This window comes from Anomaloglossus baeobatrachus, unplaced genomic scaffold, assembly GCF_048569485.1.
Source record: "Anomaloglossus baeobatrachus isolate aAnoBae1 unplaced genomic scaffold, aAnoBae1.hap1 Scaffold_103, whole genome shotgun sequence".
Classification (NCBI taxonomy): domain Eukaryota; kingdom Metazoa; phylum Chordata; class Amphibia; order Anura; family Aromobatidae; genus Anomaloglossus; species Anomaloglossus baeobatrachus.
In genome coordinates, this window is record NW_027441859.1 from 17,260 (window position 1) to 29,884 (window position 12,625).

The 12,625-nt window shown below is 45.1% G+C and overlaps 1 protein-coding gene across 2 annotated transcripts in view; it reads right to left on the bottom strand.

Annotated features, from left to right (window-relative positions):
* Positions 1 to 539: 539 nt before the first annotated feature.
* The window catches only part of CCT5 (chaperonin containing TCP1 subunit 5), a 422,120-nt gene continuing 410,034 nt past the window's right edge, over positions 540 to 12,625 (bottom strand). Inside the window, exon 11 of one of the 2 annotated variants that reach the window (XM_075331906.1) lies at positions 540 to 764. In XM_075331906.1, coding sequence (XP_075188021.1) covers positions 637 to 764 — 128 coding nt within the window. In that variant the 3' untranslated portion in view covers positions 540 to 636. The remainder of the gene's footprint in view (positions 765 to 12,625) is intronic. The other variant, XM_075331907.1, reaches the window with a different exon arrangement.

Consider the following 12,625-nt stretch of genomic DNA (forward strand, 5'->3'; position numbering starts at 1 on the left):
CAACCAATCACAGCCACCGGTGAGCGGGTGAAGCAGTGAATATGTATGAGCCTAATGAGCAGGTGCAGTGAATATGTATGAGCCTAATGAGCGCCTCCGGAAAATGAATGAGAGGCCGCGGGAGCAGTGTGACAGCCGTCCCGGTGGTTGGAGAGTATGAAGCTCTTGCTCCTACCCCTTTGCGCCGGATTCTGGTACCCATGGACTTTATATGGGGACCAGCATCTGGCCACATACCGGGAATCAATCCACCGCCGACCCCGAGGCAGCGGGGGGGAGGGGAATTAATCTTCCAGTCCTCCGAAACGCAGGCACAAAACGCAAAAACAATTGACATGCTGCTTCTTTTTTCTGCATCAAAACTGGAGGCAAAAAAGAAGCAATGTGTGCACAGCTTTTTTGAATTCACAGACTTTGCTGGGGAAGGCAATGCATGTAGTTTTGGGCAGCAAACTGCACCCAAAAACATGGCAAAAAACGCAGCATGCGCACAAGGCCTAAGAGTAGTAGCATTAAAATACACGATATTCACACAAAAGCAGAATAGCAAGTATGCAAATTTATTTTGTAGATAGAAGCCAGTGTGTTTAAATAAATGATTGGACACTTTATTGGCTACTAGCGTCAGAAGCATTACTATTCCTCTGTTTCACCAGGTCTACGTATGTCATCAATCTTCAAAATCATCTTCACAACCTGTGTTGCTAAGGAAAGCTGCTGTTTTTTACCAATTAGAGTTTCTATCACATGCTGCTGTTTCATGTCTGAAAAAAAAAACAAAACACAACACCACATTAAAAGAGGTGAGTTCTAGGTTAACCTCTTCACTCCCGGCCACTAAAACACCATAATGATCGGGCTATTGTTTGCAATTCTGAGCAGTGTCACTTTGGCAAGTTACCGTATTTTTCGGACCATAAGACGCACTTTTTTCCCCCCAAATGTTGGGGGAAAGTGAGGGGTGCGTCTAATGGTCTGAATGTAGGGCATGGCTGCGGGTAATGAGCGTGCTGCGGGTCATCGGGGGCACGAGCAGGCACCAGCAGCGCCTGCCGTGACCACGTGGGCCCGCTCATTACATATGCAGGCCCATCCTCCCGCCCAGAGGCATACATAGAAATCATGGGGCCCCATAGCAAAAGTCTGAATGGGGCCCGCCCACCAATAAAAAACAAACAAACAAAAAAAATTATCATAATAATCATTATACATGTTATTGGGGGCTGGCATGCATCATTAGGGGCGGCTTATAGTTAGAAATAACACATACTACTACATAGTGTTACTAAACAACACCCAACATATAAAGGTTTGCAATGTATTACATTGCAAAATAATGCCGCCACACCATGACTAAATATCACCACATAGAGTCTGAATATAACCACCGTCCTGTTACTGAGCAAAGGCCACTGCACCAAGACCAGTGGGTTCACACCACAAATCCCTAAAAAATCTGCAATATGTGACCTTGGCCTAAAGCAGGGATGTCGTCCTTCGTGCCCCTCACTACACACAATATACATTTTCACATCTGTCTCCCCCATTTAATGGTAAGGATTATGACTCTTTATAGCCCTAGGATCTATGTTAAAACTCTGCAAAGTACAGGGATAATACACACACACACACACACACACACACACACACACACACGGCACAGCAAAGGGGCAACACACACACAGTGGCAACATGCACACAGTATTGGCACAGGGGCAACACACACACACACACACACACACAGAGTGATGGCACAGCACAGGGCAGTTTTTCTGTAGTATTACAGGCAGACATTTGTACAATATAATACTCACCTGCTCCTGTGCTGTGAGAGATGATGATGGTGGCTCAGGCCTCCCTTATGCACTTCCTGTGAGTCTTCCTGGCTGCTCCTCCTGTCCTCTGCTTTTTCTTTCTATTCCTTCTGTTCTCCGCTTCTCACTGTTTTTCTGCTCTCTGTTTGCTTTTCTCTCTTTTTTTTGTGGTCTCTACTCCTTCACTCCTGCACTCTTTTCCTTTTCATCATTTCATTTTCCTGCATCTGCCCCCTCTCCTGATTGGCTGTTCTCCTCCTGGCATCTCTGCTGCCTGGCCACTCCCTCCTCTTCAGCACAGGCCGCGCACAGTGTGCAGTGTGGGCGCCTCTGAATCTCTGCGTTGGCCAGTCTGCAGCTATACCAACAGTGCCGTCTCCCAGCGGTGTTAATCAGCTGCTTGGTGACGGCCCCGGGGTCATGATACATGAAAGTTAAAACGCACACACTGCAGACAGCCACCCTGTGCCCCTCCAGCCAGGGCTGCCTGCAGGAATTTCCGGGCCCGAAACTGACAAAATTTTCAAGCCCCCATCAGACTCCACCACAGCTCCGACTCTACCCCTCGAACCTTCGTCAATAGAAAAAAGTTGTTTCCAGCATCACGTCCTAGTAAAGTTTAAAAACCAATTTTATTCCATAAGGTTAAAACCAACACTAGGTTGGATGGACGTCCACGAAGTATAAAACAATGACTGACGCGTTTCACACCTAACAGAGGTTCTTAGTCTTAAGCGGGCTTTACACGCTGCGACATCGCTAGCTGATGCTAGCGATGGAGAGCGTGATAGCACCCGCCCCTATCGTTATGCCAATATTTGGTGATCGCTGCCGCAGCGAACATTATCGCTACGGCAGTGTCACACGCACTTGCCTGGTCGTCGTCGTCGCTGTGACTGCTGAACAATCCCTCCCTCAAGGGGGAGGGACGTTTGGCATCACAGCGACGTCATTGTGACGTCACTAAGCGGCCGGACAATCAAAGCGGAGGGGCGGAGATGAGCGGGACATAACATCCCGCCCACCTCCTTCCTTCCTCATTGCGGGCGTGTGGCAGGTAAGGAGAGGTTCCTCGTTCCTGCGGCGTCACACGTAGCGATGTGTGCTGCCGCAGGGACGAGGATCAACTTCGCCCACGCGACAGCAGCGATATTTGAGAATGGACCCCTATGTCAATGAGGAGCGATTTTGGACGTTTTTGCAATTATACAAAATCACTCCTAGGAGTCACACACACAACGAGATCGCTACAGCGGCCGGATGTGCGTCACAAAATAAAGCCCGCTTTAGACATATCCTGTTGTATTTGCACAAGTTATGGAATAAAATTGCTTTTTAACCTCTTTTCTTGGCCATGATGCTGGAAACAACTTTTGTTCTATTGCCGGACTTTGCCTCTTTGAACATGGAGCTGCCCTCCCTGCACCGTCCCCCAGAGAGAGGACCCAGGTGATGCCTTTACCGGGGGAGCTGAGATCCTCCTTAGCATACTGACTTCCAACCTTCCACAATCCACCATCACTCTTGGAAAATCTCCAATTCTGCAAACACCAATCAAACATTAACCGCTAGTCGTCATTTTGACTGCCCGAAAAAAGCTGCATGCACCATTTTTTTGGGTCATTAAAATGACGAACCCCAGACAGAATCGTCAGCCATATGTGTATATCTAATATATAAAGCTGTGTATGTGTGTGTGGATATAGATATATATATACACACTGTATGTGTGTCCGCTATAGGAACCTGCACCGTCTCATTTACAATCACGATATTTTGCACAGAAACCTCATGTGACCCAGGGAACATCATAAACTATTTTTTGAGAGGAAAATGTAACCCTGCGCTTTAGGCTGGGGCCACACAGGGCACTACTGTGATCCTCGCATGTCACTCGGCTCATGCTGGGAGCACAGCAGGAGCCGACTGTCATGCGATCGGACCTCAGCTGCAGGGGACAGGCCGGCACTCAGGAGGGGCGGGCCAGTGCTGCGGAGGGGAGGGAGGTATTTATATCTCTCTCCTCCGTTGCCGGATATTGCCATTCTCACACGGCACTCGCGGTACACCGGTGTAACGCGAGTGCAGTGCGATTCTTTTCTTGCCCAATACACATGAATGGGTGCGAGAGAGTCTCGCATAACAATCACAGCATGCTGCAATTGTTTTCTCGGTCCGATTGGGGCCGAGAAAATAATCGCTCATATGCGCTGGCACATAGGCTAATGTTTGTCCGAGTGGAATACGATGTTTTATCGCATCCCACTCGCTCAGATTTTCATGCCGTGTGTCTTAATAATAATTATAATAATTTTATTCATTTATATAGCGCTATTAATTCCACATCGCTTTACATACATTGGCAATACTGTCACCATTGGGGCACACAATCTAGAGTCCCTATCTTTATGTCTTTGGAGTGTGGGAGGAAACCCACGCAAACACGGGGAGAACATACAAACTCCTTGCAGATGGTGTCCTTGGTAGGATTTGAACCCAGGACCCCAGCGCTGCAAGGCTGCAGTGCTAACCACTGAGCCACCGTGCCGCCCTTACAGTTACTCTCCAAAAAAATTCCTTACATTAAAGTCAATGGAGCTAGTAGGTGAGGTCATTAATAGGAGCTGTGATTGGTTATTATAGGCAACAAAGGGCATTGCTAGTGTACAGCTGGGTTCACACATAGCGACGCATCAGCGATCACGACGGGCGACCTGACCTTATCAGGATCCCTGCTGCATCGTTACATGGTCGCTGGTGAGCTGTCAAACAGGCAGATCTCACCAGTGACTAGCCCCCAGCTAGCAGCGATGCGTGGAAGTGATGCTACGCTTGGTAACTAAGGTAAATATCAGGTAACCATTACCAGATATTTACCTTGGTTACTAGCGCACACCGCTTAACGCTGGCTCCCTGCACTCCTAGCCAGAGTACACATCGGGTAAATAAGCAAACCTTTGCTTATTTACCCGATGTGTACTCTGGCTACGTGTGCAGGGAGCCGGCACTGGCAGCGTGAGAGTGGCGGTGCTAGTAACTAATGTAAATATCGGGTAACCAAGGAAAGGGCTTCCCTTGGTTACCCGATACTTACCTTGGTTACAGCTTACCGCAGGCTGCCAGAAGCTGGCTCCCTGCTCACTTCAGTTCGTCGCTGTCACACACAGCAATGTGTGCTTCACAGCGGGAGAGCAACGAGCAAAAAATGAAGCAGGACATGCAGCAATGAGCAGCGACCTCACAGCAGGGGCCAGCTCGTTGCTGGATGTCACACACAGCGACAGCGACGGGACGTCCCTGCTATGCCACAGAAAATGATGACTTAGCAGCGACGTCGTCGTCGCTATGTGTGAACCCAGCTTAAGAAGCTTCTGTGTGAGGTAATATGATACCGGTGGAGAGATGGATAGAGAGAGACAGACAGATAGGGAATGAGAGACAGAGAGAGAGACAGATGGGGAATGAGAGACAGAGATAGATAGGGAATGAGAGAGAGAGACAGACAGATAGGGAATGAGAGAGAGAGAGAGACAGGGAATGAGAGAGAGAGAGAGAGAGAGAGACAGATGGGGAATGAGAGACAGAGACAGACAGATAGGGAATGAGAGAGAGAGACAGGGAATGAGAGACACAGGGAAAGAGACAGAGACATCCAGACAGACATTACATGCACAGTTACACACAATACATTACCTCATCTTGCAGTTTCTGATCAGTGAAGAGCAGGAGAGAAACCACGGGGACTTGCACGGAGGCTGCTGCAGCTGAACAGCAGGACCTAGATGTTCACTGGTCATGTGATCAGGCACATGATCAGTTAGATGACAGGTCCTTCACCGCAGCCTCCATAGTACATTTCCTGTCCTGCACCGATCACATACATCAGTGCAGAGTAGGAGACACGGCAGCTCTCTAAGTGCGACTCGGGTCCCCTCATTTGCCTAATGTCGGCCCCGCCCCCTGGGGCCCGGTGAGCTGGGGGGTGAAGGGAAGGAGCCTGGGCTGTCAGCTGCGGGCCCCCTCCTGCCTCCAGCTCACGGGCCCCGTAACAGTGGCGTGGTCTGCCTCTATGGACGGTACGCCCATCCTCCCGCCCATCTCTCAACGCTGAAGCCGGGGCTGATAGGTGGGCGGGATGATGGGCGGGGACGCGTGCATAATTAACAGCCGGCCGTGATCACCTCTAGCAACTACAGCCTGGAGTGATCATGCTCGGCTGTATTCACTGACACCCGCGCATCATCATCAGCACGGGGTGCAGTGAATCAATGTACTCACCGTTCCCCTGCAGCACCGCGATGTCCTCCAGTCTGCCTGCCGCGCTGTGTGGACTGGAGACTAGCGGTGCTCACAGCGATGACGTCATCGCTGTGCGCACGTGTCTCTTCACAGCCGCGCTGGCAGACTGGAGGACAATACATCGCAGTGCTGCAGGGAACGTGGCCGGCTGAACACAGCACTGCCGGCAGACAGGAGGAGGAGCGACGCTGCGTGGAACGAGGAAAGGTGAGTGTAAACGTTTATTTATTTTTTTTGTGTGTGCCGCAGGATGTGGGTATATGAGCAGGATGATGGGGGTATATGAACAGGATGATGGCATATAGCAGGATGATGGAGGTATATGAACAGGATGATGGGGGTATATGAGCACGATGATGGGGCCATATACCAGGATGATGGGAGTATATGACCAGGATGATGGCATATAGCAGGAGGATGGGGGTATATGAGCAGATGATGGGGGTATATGAGCAGGATGATGGGGGTATATGAGCAGGATGATAGTGTATATAGCAGGATGGGAGAACATACCAGGATGCAGTATATAGCAAGATGGGGCTATACCAGGATGAGGGACATAAATATATACACAAGGCAGGAGGATCATTACCAAGATGGGGTACCTTAGTAGAGAATTTGGGGATATCACCCCCATAACAGTGTCAGCAGCAGATCCTCGCCCCATAAGTGTGTCATGACCACATTTTTACTTAAAATTTTAATTTTCCTATTTTCCTTCTCTAAAACCAGGGTGCGTCTTATGGTCCGGTGCGTCTTATAGTCCGAAAAATACGGTATAGCTCTGGAATGCTCCAATGGATTCCGGTGATTCTGACATATTATACTTCATTAAGTGGTAAATTTAGGCTGATATTTTTGCGTTTATATCTGAATATTTCTGAAATTTGACAAGTTTTTAAAATTTTGCAATTTTCAACCTTCGAAATTTTATGCACATATATGAGAGATATGTCAATCAAAACAGTTACTAAATAACATTTCCCACATGTCTACTTTACACCAGCGCAATTTTTGAAACAAAATTTTATTTTGTTAGGAAGTCAGAAGGGTTCAAAGTTCATCAGCAGATTCTAATTTTTCTAACAATTTAGAAAACCATTCTTTTAGGGACCACATCAAATTTGAAGTGACTGAGTCCTAGGTGACAGAAAATACTCAAAAGCGCCATCATTCTGAAAACTGCACCCGTCAAAGTGCTCAAAACCACATCCAAGAAATTTTTTAAACCTTTTAGATACTTCACATGAACCAAAGCAATGTGGAAGGAAAAAAAATGAAGATTTTATTTATTTTTTTAAACACAAAAATGTTACTTTAGCCATACATTTTTGCATTTTCACGAGGGTATCAGGACAAAAAAGCACATATGCAGATACCTCATACGTGGTGGAAATCAATTGTTTGGGCGCACCGCAGGGCTCGTAGGGAAGAAGCGCCATTTGAATTTTTGAAAGCAAAATTAGCTGGAATCATTAGCGGATCCCATGTTGCGTTTGGAGATCCCCTGAGGTGCCTAAATAGTGGAAACCTCCCACAAGTGACCCCAAGTGTTTGCTGGCCTCCAGCTAATGATCGGTGCTCCTGAAGCACCGATCATAGCTGGATTGAACTTTTTTAGGCATTTATTTTGCGTGAAACATAACAGCTAATCACAACGAGCATGGAGGGGGATTGGCAATGCAACCCCTGGGGTCAAGCAAAGGTCCGCTGCAGTAAGAAACAGCAGGGGGCATTGTTTGAAAGCCGTTACTATGGCCAGGACAATCAAATGCATTTTAGGCAGTAAAGTTACATCCCTGGTCAAGTAATATAAATATAGGACTTTATTAACCCCTTCACGACCGCGGGCAGTAATGGCTTTAAATAACTATAGAGAATTTGGGGTTTTACATGTCATTAGAGCAGACTAAACACTTGCAGCTGCAATTTATTGCCAAACTGCAGTCTCAGATAAATGTCAAGAATCCTAGATGGAAACGATAACATTATTTTCTTAATCCCTTACTGAGATATGACGTAATGGTACCAGGAAGGGGTTCCAGCAAATGGGCAAAACAAGGTCATGGTGACCATGAGGGCTGTATCACACATAAAATTTAAACTCTTATGTAATAGATAGAGCATAGAGCAGTGGTCTAAAACATGTGGCCCTGTCATCCGGCCAGCAGGTTCCTTGATGATCGCAGCCCAGTCATGGGGGTCACTGACGTCAGTGCTTTACTTCATTTGAATTTATTTCATTGGATGCACATTCAATGTTAATGTATACCAATGCCAGCCGCTGGCCAATCGGAGGTCAGCAGCTAATGTCATAGGCCGACGTCATCTGCTGGCCTCTGACTGGCCGACAGCTGGCAATAGTATAGCTGTGCAGAGAGCTTATCTCTGTGCGGCGCCAGCAATACATTTCAATTGAATGTGTGTCCAAGGACGTACATGAAAATGAGAAAGTATTGGCGTTGACGGCCCCTTGGGCTGCTCCGCGATCTTCAAGGGGTCTACAGTGCCTGTGGGCCGCATGTGCAGTGAAGAGGATGTCAAGGAAATGTAGGATAGGTGAAAATAATTTTGTTTTAATCTGTATGTGAAGATCGGAAAATTGGATTTCTATCGGAATAATAGCATTTCTACAGGATGGGGACGTTTCTACAAGAAAAGGGACCAGGATGAGGACATTACTACAAGAGAACCAGGATGGGACAAATTAATACAAGACCTGCATGAGGCTACAATTACTACATTACTACAAGAAGGTGAATGGGATGGCAGACATTACCACAAGAAAGGGACCAGGATAAGGCAAATTACTACAAGAAGGGGACCAGGATAGGCACATTACTACAAAATGACTAGGACAGTGCATTCCTACAAGATTAGGACCATGATGGACACATTAATACAAGAAGTGTCCCAGGATGGGCACATTACTACAAGAAGAGGACCAGATTGGGGCATTACTACAAGAGGAGGATTAGGATGAAAACATTACTACAAGCATGGGACCAGGATTGGCACAAGTGCACCAGAATGGCGTATTACTACAAGATGAGGACTAGGATGGACACAATACTATAAGTAGACGACAAGGAGGTAGCATTACTACGAGATGAGGACCACGATGGAGTACATTACTACAAGCAGGGGACCAGGATTGGCACAAGTGCACCAGAATGGTGTATTACTACAAGATGAGGACTAGGATGGGGCACATTACTAAAAGGAGACCAAGATGGGATAGATTAATACAAGAAAGAGAACTGGATGAGGCACATTACTGAAAGAAGGGGACAAGGATTGCGGACATTACTACAAGAAAGGGACTAGGATGAGGCACATTATTACAAGAAGGGAACCAGGAGGGGGAATTACTACAAGATGGCAAACAGGATGATACACACTACAAAGGGAACCAGGATGGGGGACATAACATCAAGAAGGGGACCAGGATTATCACATTAATACAAGTAGACCAGAATGGCGCATTACTACAAAATGAGGACTAGGATGGGCACAATACTATAAGTAGACGACAAGGAGGTAGTATTACTACGAGATGAGGACCACAATGGAGTACATTACTACAAGATGAGGATCAGAATGGGGACATTACTACAGGAAGTGGACCAGGATTGGCATAAGTGGACAAGAATGGTGCTTTGCTACAAGAAGGGGACCAGGATGGGCACAGTACAAGACGGGGACTAGGTTGGGCACATTACGACAAGAGGACCAGGATAGTGCATTACTATAAGATGAGGATCATGATGGGCACATTACTACAACAAGTGGCCCAGAATTGGCACATTACTACAAGAAGGGGACCAGGATGGGGCATTTCGACAAGATGAGAACTAGGATAGGCACATTACTACAAGAAGGGGATCAGGAGGGGGTATTTTTAGAAGATGGGTGCCAGAATACATACATACATACACACAGCATAATATATATATATATATATATATATATATATATATATATACATACATACATACATACACACTCATACACACACACACACACACACAGTATCTATATCTATCTATATCTATCTATCTATATCTATATCTATCTATCTATATCTATCTATAATCTATATATCTATCTATATATCTATCTCTATATATCTATCTATATATCTATCTCTATATATATATATATATATATATATATATATATATATATATATATATATATATATATATATATATATATATATATATATATATATATATATATATTGTTCGTACCAAGGACTAAAAAACAGGGACCCATGGCATATCTCATGGCACGTATAATGCAACAACTTCAGAAGATATATGAAAAACACCAAGCAATCAAGTCTTTAAATTTTGCCAATAAATAATGAAAATAACATCCATAGAAGCCAATAGTAAATGCCATATAAATATTATAAAATTGTTTCAGGATAATACATATCAGAAATTAATCAAAAAAGATGGATAAAGTGCAGAGGGGGAATGGAAAGACCCCACATGTCCCTGGGCAGTTATGAATAAATAGGATAAATCATACTGTTCATAGGCAGAGATGTAAACAGAGTGCAAGAAAAATGCACTAAGATAATCAGTCATACCACACAGTCAGCCGCTGGTATACAACACTCACCCATGCCAGAGCAATGTAAGACCAGGGTTACACGTGGGGACCAGCGTCCCAACACGTGTTTCACGTCTCTTACGCTTCTTCGTGGGACAGATAAAAAGTGTGGGAATGTGCAAACCTTATAACCATCCCGGGCAAGCCCCATCACGCCCAGTCACGGCCAGTTGTTAGTGTTCTGTGTGCAGTGGCATTCAGTTACCCGGCGTCCGCAGCGGAGACCGGATGGAAGAAAACTTCCTGTGACGTCACTAGGTAAGTCCTCATACCTCCCTGATCAAACAATAAACATATCGGTAAGCAGGAGTACTAATGATTTGAACATGTGTAACAGTCCCCATTCAGAGATATTCATATCTCATCATTCAAAGTTAGAGAAGGGGGAAAATGTCCATACAACAGATCCAAATCATGAAATGAAAAACAATAAACAAAGAAGGACTACAAGTACAACAATAAGCATATATGCATGGTGCATGGACATCGTCAACTACAGTACATAATCACAGTAAAATGCATAAAGTATAGAGAAAAGTATATACTAACATAGTGACTAACATAGCCTCTAACCTGTCCATTTGGGCATTCGTGGGGGTAACATAAAAAAATGATTAGCGCAGGTGGAGAGTCATTGGATCTTCACCTTGGGCACAATGTCCTCACATGGCCTAAATGAACACCTGAGCTTATCTCCCCATTCCTTTGATTTAAGGATACCTTGGATTGGCCCTCTATAGGTGGCGGCCTATTTCCCCTCCTCATGTAGTGGCCTCTTTATTCCTTTAGCCCTATTAAGGGATTCAGTCGTTGCAATTCTCATATTAACATGTATTTTTATGATGATCATGTGAGTAGACTTTTAGGATCTGGTTCTCAATTTTAACAGTGTGTCTTATTTTTTCACTTGACTTCTAAACAATGAACATGTGTTATTATAAACTTTACTCTACGATGTCCATGCACCATGCATACAGTATATGCTTATTGTGGTATAACAAGTAGAAGGAAAAAATCTGGGCACTGCTTACAGTCTATCAAAACCTGCCGGCAGCTTTTTCTTAGTCCAATCTGTCCTTATTGCACTTCTGCTGTCCTGCTGCAGGTTTATACTGAGCCCACACCTAGAGTAACATGCCTAGAGGAAGGCTGACAGCCACCGAGGTGCTATTGCCAAGCAGTAGAAACGTTCATCCAAGAAAAAAAGATCGGCAGCACTCTGCAGTGTGAGGAGTTTAATGTTGCTATATGCAAACAGGTGAGATAACAGAAGGGAAATGAGGGGAGGGAGCACAAAGGACGACGGTACCGTTTCGCACCTCTAGGGGTGCTTTCACGGGTCCACACTAAAACGTGTGTAGTAACCTCTTAAATATGGTATGTCAAACTTCACGTGTTCCAGATTAAATACAATTAAAAACATTTACAGAGTAAGTTACATATCAGACTGGTATGAAAAGTGGTTTGTCACAAAAAATTGCTATTCATTAATTTTCTATCATAATCCGGTCATTTCTCATATTACCATATAGACTATCAAACTTTAACATAGCCACTGTTGGAAAAAGTTATATAAAATTTACAGCATTATTAACCCTCTGTGGGTATGTATTAAATTGTAGAGGTGCGAAACGGTACCGTCGTCCTTTGTGCTCCCTCCCCTCATTTCCCCTCTGTTGACTCACCTGTTTGCATGTAGCAACATTAAACTTCTCACACTGCAGAGTGCAGAAAATAGACACTTTTTCTCAAAAATTTAGATAAAAAACTCATTCCCCAGCAAACAGTCATCAAGGAGAGGAAAAAAGAAAAAATTATCAGGGATTAACTTGATTACGAAACCAACATGAGTTTTAAGTGGAACAGGAATGCCCCTATAGGATCACCGA